Below are 15,848 nucleotides of genomic sequence, written 5' to 3'. Positions count from 1 at the left end.
AGTTAATTAGATAAACAGAAATTAGTTAATTAATTAATTAGATAATTAGTTAGTTAATTAGTTAAGCAGTTAATTAGTTAATTAGTTTAACATGCAAATAGTTTGTTAGTTTTGGATAGACAACAGCTTTAGTTAATTAGTTAATTAGTTAAGCAGTTAATTAGTTAATTAGTTTAACATGCAAATAGTTTGTTAGTTTCGGATAGACAACAACTTTAGTTAATTAGATAAACAAAAATTAGTTAATTAGTTAATTAATTAATTAGATAATTAGGTAGTTAATTAGTTAAGCAGTTAATTAGTTAATTAGTTTAACATGCAAATAGTTTGTTAGTTTCGGACAGACAACAGCTTTAGTTAATTAGTTAATTAGATAAATAGAAATTAGTTAATTAGTTAATTAATTAATTAGATAATTAGTTAATTAGTTAATAGTTAATTAGATAATTAGTTAATATTTAATTAGTTTAACTATGCAGAAATAGTTTGATTAGTTAATAACTATTAACAATTAGATAATTAGTTAATAGTTAATTAGATAATTAGTTATTAATTAATTAGATTATTAGTTATTTAGTTATTTAGTTAATTAGTTAAACTATGCAAAAATAGTTAATTTAGTGTAATTTTTATTAACAAATGTTTTGTTGGGTTTGATGAAAGTACTCATCACATTCATTTGGTAAAATTAAATCATGTCAGGAGCACTTTAGTAAATTGACCCACTTTTGCCTATTAAATTGCTCCAACTTTTGATAGGGAAGGTCAGTGCTATTTCAAAATTGATAGGGGAGGTCAATGCTATTACTATAAAATCAGGGGCGGTTTCTGCAATTATCCCTTATTTTTACAGATTTGAGACAAAGTGACAATCGGATCAAAAGCCCACTAATTGTATAGGGCCGGGGCCGTTCACGCAATCTCGTCGCTGCTAATGCTTTTGTTTTACCGTACCAGCGACTGGCAGAAGGTGAAAGAATACCAACACATAGGACCGTAACAGAAACATAAATACTGAGCGATTTTCCTCTGAAAACCCCAGAAGAGAAAACAAAGGGAAACTAATTCGAAAAAATGGCACATTTGATGAAGATCTTGAAGGTGCTGCCGAACTCGACGAGTCGGGAGGAAGCTCGGAAAAGGACCTTCGATTTCTTCAGGTTGGCCTGCAGATCCATCCCAAACATTATGGAAATCTACAACCTCAACGACGTCGTTACCCCCTCTCAGCTACGCTCCACTGTAGCCTCTGAAATCCGCAAGAATGCCCACGTCACCAATCCCAAGGTTTTTTTCTTTTCTTTTCTTTTTTTTTAAAGGAAAGTTTTTGTTTCTAATTGAATTTGATATGAATTAGGGGTTTAGGTTCAAGATTAGATTCTCGTTGCAATTTTATTATATCTGTTGGGAAGAAGCTGATGTCATAATCTTCAATTGGAAATGGATTTTTCTGTCTTTCTTGATTCTAGAATATGGTAATTTTAGTTTCGCATAATTGATCACTTAGAAAATTATAGTTTTATGTCAAAATACTAATTTCCAAACCTCTAATCCAGTTTAATTAAGACAGAATTCAAACTGACTGCATTTTTCTGAATTGCACTTGAGTTTATTGTTTCTTTTATGCTTTTTCTACTGTTAGTGACTGCATATTTCTCCCTTTTACCTTATCGTCCAGAGAAAGTTAACAGCGGATTGTCATGACTTTTAATTTTCCAACCTTTCCTGAGGGCTGTTTAGAGTTAAAATTTTCCAACCATTTTTTAGTTTTTGGTGTCAAAAGTATAAAAAAAAGTTGAATTCTATCTGAATCCTAAGTTGCTCTTCCATGGCGATCCACCAATTATAAAGTACTGACCCTCTGGAAATTAGTCTCACCCCTTCACCTCCCTGAAGAAAGGGTGGAAGAAAAGGCTGGCTATCATTTCTCCTAAGTTATAAACCAGTGGAACATTAATTAAAAAGGTGCATTGGAAGAGTTAATCAACAAGGAGTGCTTAAATTTGAACTATTTAGTACTAGGGGCATTTTTACTGCATTTGTACTTTTTTTTTTAATGGATGTGAATACATTTGACCTTTATAATAAATAGTTCAAAGTTTTATCCTCTTTAATAAATAAACCATCATTGTGCTCCCTTTATGACCAATACGTCAAAGTTATAAATCAGTGGTTTCTGTTGTACTCTATCCAATGCCTTGTTCTTCTTGAGGCCAAGATCAATAATGTCCCATCTCCCATGGGTCCAGCTGGCTGGGCTTTTATTTGTCTATAAATTAGATAAATTGTACTTGGGGTCTGTTTGGTTGGAAGTAAAATGTTATTCTTGGGAAAATATTTTCCGTGGAAGTAATTTTCCATGAAAATCATTTCCCTTTCATTATTTTCAGGTGTTTGGTTAGTTTATTGAAAATATTTTCTTACTTCATTTTTCTGGTGTTTGTTTAACTTTTGAAATATTTTCACTTTTATCTCTATCTTTACTTTCTACATATTATAACTACATACTTCTTCCCATGCAAAATAAGAAAATTTATCTCATTGTTTAACTTTAAAAAATCTTGGAGAAATGTATGTATGAATAAAAAATATCTCCTTAAGCAATAAATAAATTGCTGGCCATTTAGTGTCAAATATCAATCACATGCAATGCTTATTGTGACATATATCTTGCACTCTCATTGCTGAAAGTTTCTCTAGAAAAGAATGTCCCTATTATACATAATTAATTACTAACATAGGATGAGCAGGATGAGGTTTTTTTTTTTTATTTTGAATATACTAGGGGGAGGGCTGGGTTGGGTTAGGTGGTACGGGGGGAGGGAGTGTAAGGAAGAAGTCTTGGGTTCGAGTCCTCCTGTTTACACTAAAAAAAAAAGAAAATACTACAAGATGTTTTCAGTAAGTTTGGAACATACTACAGGCGGGATGGATGCATTTCGGAAAACAACTTCAGTAAGTTTGGAAGGGAAGTTGTTTTCCATAAGTTATGATGAGTGAAAATATTTTACATCCTATGTAAAATATTTTCAGTAACTTTTGTGCAACCAAACACGGGAAATTAGGAAAATATTTTCCTGGAAAACATTTTCACCCGAAACAAACGGACCCTTGGTGTTCCTGAATTTCCTGACTCCCGTAGCTGATCCAATTACCAAGCATCATTCTTATGTTTGTTGTTTGCTTAGAGTACCTTAACTTAGCGGTACTTCTCTATTTTCTATCATTTGCCGTTTAATCCTCGCCTTCAAAAATTGTCTTCTTTATTCAAACTTCTTTATTGTAAAAATCTTCCAATGTAGATACTTTTGATGTCCCAAGGCTCTGGATTGTTAGCACCAGTTTAGTTTAAATCATTTCACAAGTATCAGAAGAACATGATTTCTAAACTTCAGATAGTTTACCTTCTATTTGTGTAAAAGGTCTGGCAGATGTTCAGGATGCTTTGAGTACTGAGCGGCAGCCATTTTCAGTTGTTTGGCATTTCTTAGGTGGAAAGAAGTGAAGGGCAACTATTTTAGGTTTGGTGAATAAGGCAAAAATGAAATTATGGTTAGGACTGCAACGCATATAGGTGGAGTGGAACTCTAAATCACAATTATGGCTTAAATTGCATCATCCAGCTGAAAAATCCTCGTAGAACTGTACAAATCCCAACCCGAAATAGGGCTTTGATTTCGATATCAATACCAAATGAGGTAGCTATTTAACACATCCTAGTGCTGCAAATGTATCAGAAACCATAACTTGGCATCCTAGTAATTGGAGTTTGCAGGATATACTGGAAACTTGAAGAATGTTTTGAAATTCCAGAAGCCTTTGCTCAGTAAAACCAAAGAAAGGCCTCCAGTAGGATCTAACAATTTATCTAGCATATAATAAAGTAAACTGACACTTTGTGGAACTGATATTTTCTAGTATAGTTATAAAGAACTCGAAGATTATACAAACATGTGGGATGCTCAATATCAGTTTTAAAATGATATTTAGATTGTCATTAACTGGGCTTTGAGAAACAGCCCAGTGCTGCTAAAAATTGGGTTTTCTGTGCCTTCTGATGCAAGAACATATATGATGGAGGCTCTGTTTTATAATATTGTCATGAGTTGACAAGCTAATATTCAGAGTTGTTGACAATTGTGTTGAGAATCTGCAATTCTTGTCCGTGTGAGCTCTGAAAGCAGAGTAACAAACATCACGCAATGGCCTTGGCAAGAAGAATTTGGATGGTGTCATGCTCTTCTATGGGCTTGACGTGTTAAGTGAGAGTGACCTAGGATGAATACTGGGGAAGAAGATTTTTGCTCTAGGTAAACCAAAGCATAACTTTGAGTTGAATTCCATTGAGTGACTGTTAAGAATCCAAACTCATAAGCACGTTATTATGGTCTGTTCTTCAATGGTATTAGTGAAAAGTTTGATGTCTAATTCTGTAAATTGATAAGAAAGATAAGCTACTTGTGACTTTTCTTGTGAGTAAGACGGTGTGAGGATGCTACTTATGTATAGCAATATGATACACATAGGTTAGGAGACAAATAGTTAAGCAAGAAGCTCAATTAATTGTACGTATATGTTAAGCTCTACAGACAATTCTTTCTTACGCGGAGAGACTACATAAGCTTGAGTAACTGTGGTCCCTTCTGACTTACATGGTATATTTTTTCATGTATATGAGGAATATTAGCAGGAGTGGAACAGTCTTTCGTGTATATGGATTTTTTTAATTTATGGTTAACTGATAATAGTCTGGGTTTTAAAGATTCATTGTCTGATCTTTTTACCTAAGTTTTGTCAAACTTAAAGTGGACAATGCTGAATGCAACTTCTCTAGGGTGTCTTGTACTCCATTTACATATAAGAAGGACTCTGCGGTTATGGGAAGTTTAAAAGCTTCCTGTTGGGTCCAGAACTTGATATGAACCTTTTGCGACTTCGAGAGCATTCTCATTGTTAGCGTTCATGATTATCTCTTTAAGGCAAAGTATTCTAGAAAAAGGTGTCATTTGATTTCTTTTGCTTTGGTTTTGTTGTCTTGGTCGTTTACAAGTTTGTAGCTGGTATTTCAACTTTCCTGGGATATCAAGTTGTTTATACACTTGGAAGATATTGAATCAATTGATGCATTGTTGGGCATATTGGTTCTTGGCCCTTTTCTGTTTTCAATCACGCCTTATCAGATAAATTGTTCACTACTATATTGCTGTTTCGTCTAGCAAAATGATTCGTATGCTTTATATCATGTTATAGACTTTTCACAACTGTGCCTCTATGGTAAATTAAGCTGAATTAAAACGAAGATAATCTCGTGTACTTTTCTTCATTTCTGTGTAGCTTCGCGTGGTTTTTAGGGTGCATTTGCCTCATTAATATGACAAATTAGGTCAGAGTTAATGCCATTCTCATCTTTCTCAAGAATCAATCTAGTCTTAGCATGTTCCTTTATGACATTTGATGGATTTTGGCTGCAAATAAGATTGCCTGCATCATGATGGCCATCTAAAGCTTCTTGAATTACCTTCCTGATACTTTTGGCTATTTTACCTTTAGTTTTCCAGGATAAATTTTGGTTTGGTATAGTTGCAAAGAAATACTTGTTTGATAGTGTAAAAAATAGTGCCTTTTTTCGGTATCTTGATCTTCTATGAATTTGTCCTAGCACTGAACTTAATCAGATTTTCATTCTGTTATAGAAAAACTTGAGATTGAGTTGTAGATCTGCATCATATTTTTCTGACTCTCTGCAGGTTATTGACATGCTGCTCTTCAAGGGAATGGAAGAATTAAAGAACTTTGTTGATCATGCAAAGCAGAGGCATCACGTTATTGGCCAATACGTGGTGGGTCGTAAAGGACTTGTGCAAGACCTTGGACCCAAGGATGAAGGGATCTCTAATTTTCTAAAGAATTTCTACAGCAGCAACTACTCCTGATTTGTTGTGGATTCCGGTTCCTGTTGTGATCTGGCTTTTGGTTACAGTGCTCTAATAAATCTAAACAGTTTCTGTAGTGTACTCTTTTGCATAATAGAAGCTTTTCCTTGTCCTGAGCACAAGATGAGCACAGGCATCATGTTGTTCGAGGGATATATGTGGGAGGATCTTCTGTGTTTATCCAAAATTGTGAATTCAGGGATCCTTGTTGACAGTCTTTTTCTAATTTGTTAAAAATCAAATCAACTCCCCTGGTTAATATAACGGTCCTCCATTCAAGGGTTCACATTTTATTTCAATTTGAGACAGTTGCTCATTCTTGTGCATAAAGTTCCCTCATCATCTGGTTTGCGCAATTAAGCTAATGGCTTATGAAAAGTGAAGTATTGTCCTAAAGTAATGAAACTGCTCTAGCTTGGTGTCGTGAATTGTGAATGATTGATAAAGCTTCGAACAAATTCCTACGAATTGCATTATCTTGAAATCTCAATTACGCTAACCTAGATAGTTGACAAAAACTTTCGGTTGAGTTCCCAATCAATCCAAAGCCTGAGGTTGTGATACCAAAAACTCATTTTTTTTAAACAAGAAACATACAGCTGAGAGGTCCGCATGGATGATTGTTGTTGGGATCACTTTTTAAGAACCTACATTCTTCAAGCCACCCGTAGACATAGAATTCTGTCTTTAGGCAACCAACAATAATGCACGTGCTTTCCGTATAAAAATGATGCCTATATTTTTATATTTTCAAAATGAAAAAACTATTACCAATGTAATGTCTGGATTGCTTACGTAATTATATTTTGATATTTCCCACAAGATAAATTAAATCAACGAGTCACCTTGCAAAATAAACATGTGAAATGGTTGACTTAATTCAAACTCTCCAATTGAGCTCATAAATATTAGGGAATCATCCCACTAGAATTATTTTCATTGACAATAAGATGTTTCGAGTAAATTGAATGGACAGTTTCATTCGGGACTCTTCCTGAGAAAAGATTCAATTGAAGCTACATATGAATGAATTATCTAATTTTTTAAACTTGAACCGCCCCAAGCTTCTCCGGATTATTCATATAACCAAAATTCATGTAGCAAGGAATACCCAAAAGTTCATGGAATACTGCCTGTAATTTTTTGCTAACCTCAATACTTGTGAAATGTTTGTATGAAAATAAGGCACAGGTTTCATCAACTTACCAAATTGATATGGCAAGAATGGTCAATTCAGGCATGTTTTGTTAGATTAAAAACTGTGGGAAAAATGCACTTTTCATCCTCGAAATTTCGGTTGATGAACAATTTTGTCCCCAACAAGAATACATTTCATCTTCAAAGTTCATGAATTTTGGCTAATTAAGAACAATTGACAGAATAATATTCAATTTGGACTGAAAGTTGCATGTGGAAAGCATGTTCCATTAGAATCAATGAAAAAGGGGTAAAACCCATTTGTTCTTCATTTTTCTTCTCTCCTCTTCTCATTGTAGCCCTAAATTTCTAGCCACCCTCACCCTCCTAAATCCCGTCATCTGCTGGCAAGAAGGTCCATATAAATGGACTCCATAAAGAATCCAACCAAAAAAAAAAAAAAACACGTTGCAAAAGAAAGAACTCAACAATTGTCCACCTCCAAATTATGGTATTTATTTTATACCCTAAATCAACAATTAAATAAAATGTTAAAGCTGTAAAATTTATCATTTTTGAGTAGGATATCTTACATGTGGTCTCTTGTGTTTTCACTTTTTGAAATGCTACTTGAGTAAGAAAATGGCCATTGATTTTTCAGGTTTGGGCATTTGTATGAGTAGAAATTAAAAATGTAAATTTTGTTTTGGTTTTGATGAGGATATGCAAGTTGCCCATCAAGTTCTAGATGATCCAATTCAATTTGGTTACGTTACTAGCTCGTGAGCCAAACTTAACAATCAACTCAACACTTTGGTTCGTGCTATTCAAGAGGCAATTGAAGGTTCTAAGATGATTGAAGGTCTTACTCAAGGAGAATCCTCAAGTATTAATGTCATTCGGGTTGATCAAGACATTGGCCAGAAGACTTACGTTCGATAAGGCGTGGGCGCGTCAGCTTAGTCATTTGTTATAAGTTTTATATATTGTAGTCCGATTGGTAGTCTTTGTTAGTGAGTCAATTTTAAGTTGTTTAGTTGTGGTTTTCCTAGTTATTTTAGGAGTTTTAAAATCGGCCAACTTTGGAAAGACACAAGGCCGCGAGTTGTCATGAGGGTTCCCTAGTTTGAGTCGGTTTCGTGTTTTGTAAACCCTATAAAAATAGGTTAAACGTTTTTCATTGAGGAGACAAGTATTTTCCAGCAAACACATGTATATGAGAGAGTTTTCTCTTGACTTCTTAGAAGCATTCCTTTTGAACACTTTAGAGTTATTCAAGTGTTCAAGGAATTTGGTTTATCAATTCAAGATCACATTGAATTGTGGCGCCTTCTATATTGTAACTTTGCTTTTTTAATTCGAATAGTTATGGGTTGAGATCATATCAACATTTTTGTGACTACAAGAATTAATTAGGTCTAAGTTTTCTGCTACCAAACCATAGGTATTTTTAGTCTAGATCCGGGGCTTGTGATAATCGTGTTCCGCCTCGGATGAGTTTTGTATCAGGTTTGATTATTATAATGTATATGTGGTTCCTTGTGGTTGCATTATAGGTGGCACTTGACTATAATTTATGGTGATAGTGAGTAATAAACAATAATGCAATTTTTTGGTTATATTCAGCCATGTGTATGAATAAAGTGTTAAAGTGGTTCCTTGTTTGAAGTTTGTTGTGTGGGCCGACAATTTACTGCACAAATTATGAAGATTCAAAGACTTTTTTTCCTTGATATATATTGTATGCTTTTCTTTGTTTGCTTTAACCAAAATTGGGTAGCACACTTATTATGCCAAGATGTCACCATGGAGGCCTCATTTCGTATACTCCTCATCCTTATTACGAAGGTGAAGATTTGTGTGTTCTTGACTATATTAAGAGAAGTGGATAACGTTAACTGAGGGTGGTGGTGTATATGCTTGTAAGGTGCATTATGGTTGAAAAAACAACAGTTTTAGAAAGATAGATAACAATACCAACTGTAACAACCCTATCTCCTCCTAAGGCGAACCCAAGGGTTTAGCAGGCCGCCTGCCCAACTCTCGTCAGGACTCAAGTACTAACTTATTAATAAGCCTATTAAAACAAGAGTCACATTTCCATCGATAATACAAAATGAACATTGGCTGAAAACATAAGCTTGTAATTAATATAATCCTTAAAATACATTACTAGATCCATTTACAGCAATCGAGTTCCCAACTTACAAAAGAATAAACTAAAAGTTGGTACAACTGTGCCAAAACAAAAGATTCCGACAAAACCTGGCCCATCCTAGTCACTCGCCCAAGCGCTCACCTCCTGAAAGGAAAACAAAACTAGAAGAGTGAGTTTTCGCTCCATGAGGTTCCAAGAAAGTCATGCAAGCAAGGATATCATATTCAAGCACAAAAACACAATACATCACAATATAAAGCCAGAACACTTCAATTAAATTCACATATTCATTTGGAAGGATACAGGGCTCTCAGGAGCTTGTTCAAGTAATTTGATCAAGAACCAAGATTCCGTTGACACTCCGTCAACATTATACCAAAATACCATCAAGTATTTCACCACTTCACATCATTCTCCAACCACCATTCAACCCCCAACAGGGCCCGCATGTCAAAATCAAGAAGGGTAATACTCGAATATACCGATTCAAGTTCAAGAGCTCAAGTGCAAGTTCAAGTCCAAATCCACTTAACAAGACCTATGGCTCCTTGATCTCATCGACCAAGCCCTTGCTGGCTCGACCAACTTGCCAATGGGGTTTAGGGCCCAAGCATGCAAGAAAGTCGATGGGATAACCACCCAAACGACCAACAAGTCAAGCACAAGTAAAGCAATTCATTTAATACAAGTATCAAAAATCTAGCCATGAAGGATCGAGTATGATAAAGTACATCCTCGTCCCGATATCATCAAGTCAAGAGCAAGTATCTCAACCAAATAAGCATGTCATTCAAGAAAAGAAACATTGCATGTAATCACTTCACATGCAGTTGGAACACTCACCACGACAACAAAGCTTAAGTGTTCGCCTCGGGAACAACTTTGGCTTCACTTCCAAGCCCTAAAATCAAGTATATGGAGTGCATTAGGATTTACTACTCCAAGCCACAATATTTAAACGAAACTACGCCCAAGTTCCAACTAAGAAATCTCACCCCAAATCACATGATTTCTAAATCAATTCAAGAAGAAACATCCATGTATACGTTAGGTCAAAGATTTAAGCAAATGGTAGTGCAAACATTTTCTCGTTTTCATTCCCCAAATGGAGTTTAAAATTATCCAAATCAATTTCCTCCTAGGCTGGAAATTTATTACTTGAAACTTGACACATGTAAAAGTGAGGTTTTTACCTTTTAAAACCTTCCATTTTCCACCCCAATTCACTATTCATACTAGAGTTAATGTCTAATCATGGGTTTAGGGTATTAATGTGACAAGTTCACCACACAAACACCAAGAACAAAGCTATTAAGGCCACTCTCTCTCTTGGACAGCTTTGAACAAATTTTCCAGCCATGAAAACTATGAAAGAAATGGTGTTCTTACCACTTAAAACTCAAGAATGTAGTCCAATTCCAACACATACCTATAGTCTAAAGTCTTATAGAGTTTCTTGAGCAAAATTAAGCTTAAAATCATCATGAAAATGTAGAATTCAAAGCTGAAATTACAGCCCTTAAGTTCAGCCATCAAGCAGAATTTTTCCTTCCAATTTCCAACATTTCTCCAACTAATTTACGAAATCCAACCAACCATACTTAGTAAATCCATGAAGTTTCATCTCCAACATAACATTAGATGTATATAAAGCCAAAATCTCAACAAGGAACCACTGATTATATATATATATACACACATATATCCAAACCCTAAACTCAAACATAAAGTACAAGAATCATCAACTTAAGAAACTTCCAAGATTCACCACAAATCTTGACTTTAATCCAACAATCAACCTTATTTTCAACATAAGACAAAGAAAGAAGGTTAATCTAGCATTTTACCTCTTTTGCTTTCCAACCAAGATGTACTTCAATCCACCAAATCTTCTCCTTTCCAAGCTTAAGCCAAGATGGATGAAAACCCCAAGTTATCTCCTTCTTTTTCCCTCAAAATCCAAGCAAGATTGAAGCTAGATTGGTTGAAGCTTTTCTCCCTTTTTCCCTCTCACTCTCTCGGCCCTCTCTCTCTCTCACTTTCCTTTGTTGTTTGTTTGATGTTGCTAAGGCAAGAAATGAAAGAAAAATAGTAAGAAAGGTTTGGTCAAAAAGTCTTAAAGGACTAAACTTGGTTCCTCTGATGCCAAGTGTCACAATCTTGTAGTTTCCTACCCAAATATCTCTATTCTCTCTTATTGCACTAAACTCCCTCTTTTGTTCGCTAAAGTTTTCTTTTATACCCTACTAAAAGTCACAATTACCCCACTCGCTAACTTTCAAATATAAAAATTGAGAAAAAATTAAGACAAAATTCATTATCAAATCTATAACAAGTAAATAAATAACTAAATGAATAAAATGCAATAGAGTTAAAACGGCTAATCATGACAAAAATCTTTAGGTCCTCACAAGTTCACTTGAATGGTTACATTAAGAGGGAGGGTGGATCAACTAGGGAAGTTAACTTATATCTTGAAGTGTCCTTTCACGAAATTCTAGTGCAACAACTTGGTTATGATCTGTATGAGAGACTAAAAAGGAAGATCAAAATAGTGATGATATCAATGACATTAGGAATGAAGGTGAAGCAGGAGGCGCTAATAATGATGGTAACTATGAGGTAAGAGATGACAATGACTCTAATTCTAGTGATGAGACATATTTTTCAGCTAATTGATTCAGATTATGAAATAGGTGACGATGCTGATGATGTTATACTTCATGATAATATGGACAAAAATGTTGAATGGTTGGAGGGACACAATCAAAGACAAGAAAATATGAATAGGAGAATTGATACTCTGAATGGAAACGACACAGTGGCTGAGAAGGATAATATAGAGGTCCTGATTCAGAATCTGATTTTGAGAGCACTTATGAATTTGATGATGAAGATTCTACCAGGAGGCCTTATTATTTTTTTTTAATCCTAAGGATATTGACAATTTAAATTTAAAGCTGAAGATGTTATTTACGAGTCTAAAACTTTTTCATGACAGTTGTGCACAACTATTGTGTGAAATAGGGTAGGCCTTGTAACTTTGTGAAACAAAATAGAGTAAGGGTGAGGGTTAAATGCAGAAATGATGAACGTAATTAGGTTGTATATGATAGAAAGCTAAGTGGGGATAGGAGTGTTCAATAAGAACATTTGAAGACAACCACACATGGTTTTACATGTGATAACCCTCTTCTGCATTCTGGATAGATAGCTAGGAAGTATTGTGAAGAGTTCAGGTGTAATCCTAAGTTAGATTTGGAGCATTTTAGGAAGACAATGATGAAAGAAAATAGGTGTTCCTTCACTAAAAATCAAACATATAGGACAAGGAGAAAGCTATGAAAATTGTTCATGGTAGTGAAACTCACTAGTGCAGCAAATTGGGGGTTTATATGTATGAAATTCTAAGGTCCAACCCTGGTAGTACTACTATGAAAAAGGCTATTGATGGCTTTAGAAATTCTAAAAAAGGGAAGGGCGAATTTAAAATGCCGTACATGTGTTTTGCTAGAGTGAAGCATGGTTTTCTAATTTTGGATGTAGGCCATTTATTGGAGTTGATGGCATACTTTTGAAAGGATCACTAAGGGGGATTGTTAACAGCTATTAGAGTTGACGCTAACAATGGCATTTTTCCTGTTGCATATGCTGTAACAGAGAGTGAAACTAAGGATTCATAGGGTTGGTTCTTCAAACTACTAAAAAGAGATTTGAAAATTGAAAAGCATTATGAGTGGACTATAATGAGTGACAAACAAAAAGGTTTAATTGAAGCATATGACATGATTTTCCCAAATGCAACCCATAGCTTTTCTGTCAAATACTTGCACAGTAAATTTTCACCTACTAGTTTCAAAGGAGAAGCTTTGATGAAAGCACTATAGGCTATTGCCAAGGCAACAACACCAGCCCAATTCGTTAGCAAAATGGAATAATTGGCTGAAATTGATGTGGAGGTAGAGAAGTTTCATGACAAACTAGCAAGTTAGTGGAGCAGAACTTACATTAGAACTCATCCCAAGTGTGCGACGTTGTTAAATAATATTTGTAGTGCTTCAACAGAAAAATTCTGGATGTTAGGGAAAAACCAATAATTGAAATGATGGAGATAATGTGACGCTACATGATGCAAATAATGCCAAACAATAGGGATCTAGCCAAAGAGAAGTGCCAAAATTATTCTTACTACCCCAAAATTCTTAAGAGTATATAGAAAAATATGGATAGAGCATCAGACTATTTTCCATTCGAATCAAATGATAACCTTTATGAAGTTAGCTATCCATATGGTGACTAATATGCAGTTAACATAAAGGAGCAAACGTACTCTTGCAGAAATGGGAGCTAACAAGTATTCCCTGCCTCCATGCCATTGTTACACTTTGGATGACTAAAAAGGATCCTTTGGTGTATGTTTCAAGTTGGTATAGAGTGGAGACATGTATGAAGTGCTATGAAGGATCAGTGTGTCCCATGAACGGAGAAACTAAATGGGGGCCTACTGATATAGGTGAAGGTCCACTGCCACCCCTGTATGGTAGGGCACCTGAAAGGCCTAAGAAGCTGAGAAGGAGAAGTGCAAATGAGGTTCAACAAGAAAACGAGAAGACCAAGAAGAAAGTGAGTAGAGTGGTGCGGATTAACAAGTGTGGATAATGTCATTAAAGGGGGAATAATATGAGGACCTGCAAGCTTCTGAAAGATGCTCAAGGTGCTGGGATAGAGGAAACTGATATTGTGTCGAGCCAAGTTGATGCATCTACACAAAAACTAGCAGATGTAGAAGTTTAGCAACTTGAAGATTTGGCGATTTCGCCTAGTCCTCCAATATTTGACAATAACAACAATGCTAAGGCTTCCAAAAGAGCTTTAAGTTGGTTTCTATACTTGGTATATCTAGCTCTATTAGTTAGTTGAATAAATTTATGTAAATAATTGCTTTCCTTTTAAGCTATGCGCAACAAGGAAAACCAAGGGGCCTACTACTGAGTCTTCAAAGAAAAGGGTAGAAATATATGTTTGTGTTTTGCAAATCAATATGACTTTTTGCTTTATGCATTTTGAATTTTGCTACCTATTGCTATTTTGTGCAAAAGAAACAATAAGGTAGAAGCAGAGTTGCAGCTGCATCAACTAATAAAGCTTCGACCACTAAACCTATGTAGTGTATTGAACCATTGGTTGAGATTGATATAAATCCTCTGCCCCAGATGAGCTTGAGAAGGATATGTATAAAGTGTTTGTCCTGTCAAGGTCTCAAGCCATTAGTTTTCATCATCAAAGTTGTGTCACAAATTCAAGGAGGGGGTTTGGCTTTGTAGTCGCTCCACACTTCAGTTGATGCGTTCTCCTGTGAGTTGTGGTAGAGATTTCGACAAGGAGGATCTCTTTGGTCGGATTTCATGTTGACAAGATATTACAATGGAATTCATCCTAACAAAATACAAAGCTAGTTCTAGTTCTTCAATTACTTGGAAGAGAATGCTCCGAGTGTGAAATATGGTGGAGCTTCATGTGGTTTGGGATTTGGCAGATAGGCATATCTCATTCTGGTGGGACAATTGGTTGGGTGATGGCCTCCTTGCATGGCAGTTTCCACATCTTGTTGGGGATGAGGCGGTCTCGACATACTAGACAAATGGAGCTTGGGATCTCATGGCGTTACGAAGGGTACTTCTGAGTGAAATTTTGCAGAGAATTTCTTCATGCTTTTATTGTTTGAAAGAAGGATCCCATGATGTCATGCTTTGGTCTGACACACCCTCTAGGTGTTTCACGATTAGTTCTGTGGTTAAATGAATAGCTTCGGCCTCAAATTTATCTTGGATCTCGATGCGAACTCGAATCTCCAAACTCCCACTCTTGAAGAAATGAATTGTTCAGGCAGCGGAAGGATCTATCTTGATTAGGTTGTAGAACAAAAGTTGATGGAAAAACCTCGACCCCTCTAACCCCCGAAGTTATGAACCTTGAATTTAATCGTGATCCACAACTTAACGAATTAGTGAATCAAAACTTATTGGTAGAACGGTGCCATAATTCAATGTGGTTTTGAATTGATAAGCCAAAACTTGAACAAAGGAGACACGACTCACTTTGTATCAAGGAACGTTCCCAAGGAACAAGAAAGAGAAAACTCTCAAATTTTATTCATCATCTGACTTTACTATTAAAAACATTGACACTTGAGGCTTATTTATAGCCTTTTACAATACTCAAAGACCTAAACCAACTTGAAAACAATTAAATACTTTCCTAAAACTCTAACTCGACTAGAATAGGAAAATAACTAACTCAAATTGGCTTAATTATGGTCAACATGACCTTAGCCTTTATTGTATGAAACTAATGACTCAACATTAACTAATTAACCACCTACTATTTGTTGGAAATAGTGAAACACACATGGCTGAAATTTTCCAAGCAAATGACACATAATAGTTATAAGTTAAAATAATGACAAACTATGGAAAACTACTCCAAACCAAGGAAGGGATCCAGATTTGTTGAGTTTGACACCATTGGATACATGTTCGTATCATTCCCCTCCTCTTAAAAGTTATTTGCCTTCAAATCAATAGATTGAAGAAAATGCAGCACTTCGGGCAACACCTTCA

General features: G+C 35.4%; 1 protein-coding gene across 1 annotated transcript; it reads left to right on the top strand.

Annotated features, from left to right (window-relative positions):
* The first annotated feature begins 954 nt into the window (after positions 1 to 954).
* LOC113764862 (NADH dehydrogenase [ubiquinone] 1 alpha subcomplex subunit 6) lies at positions 955 to 6,232 on the top strand. Its single transcript, XM_027308893.1, has 2 exons — positions 955 to 1,287; positions 5,748 to 6,232. Exons 1-2 carry the CDS (start codon positions 1,075 to 1,077, stop codon positions 5,931 to 5,933), a joined length of 399 nt encoding a protein of 132 aa, XP_027164694.1. The 5' UTR covers positions 955 to 1,074; the 3' UTR covers positions 5,934 to 6,232.
* Positions 6,233 to 15,848: the final 9,616 nt, after the last annotated feature.

The sequence above is a fragment of the Coffea eugenioides genome, chromosome 3 (genome assembly GCF_003713205.1).
Source record: "Coffea eugenioides isolate CCC68of chromosome 3, Ceug_1.0, whole genome shotgun sequence".
Lineage (NCBI taxonomy): Eukaryota > Viridiplantae > Streptophyta > Magnoliopsida > Gentianales > Rubiaceae > Coffea > Coffea eugenioides.
Note: the sequence above shows the minus strand (reverse complement) of the source record. Positions and strands in the feature narration are given on the sequence as shown.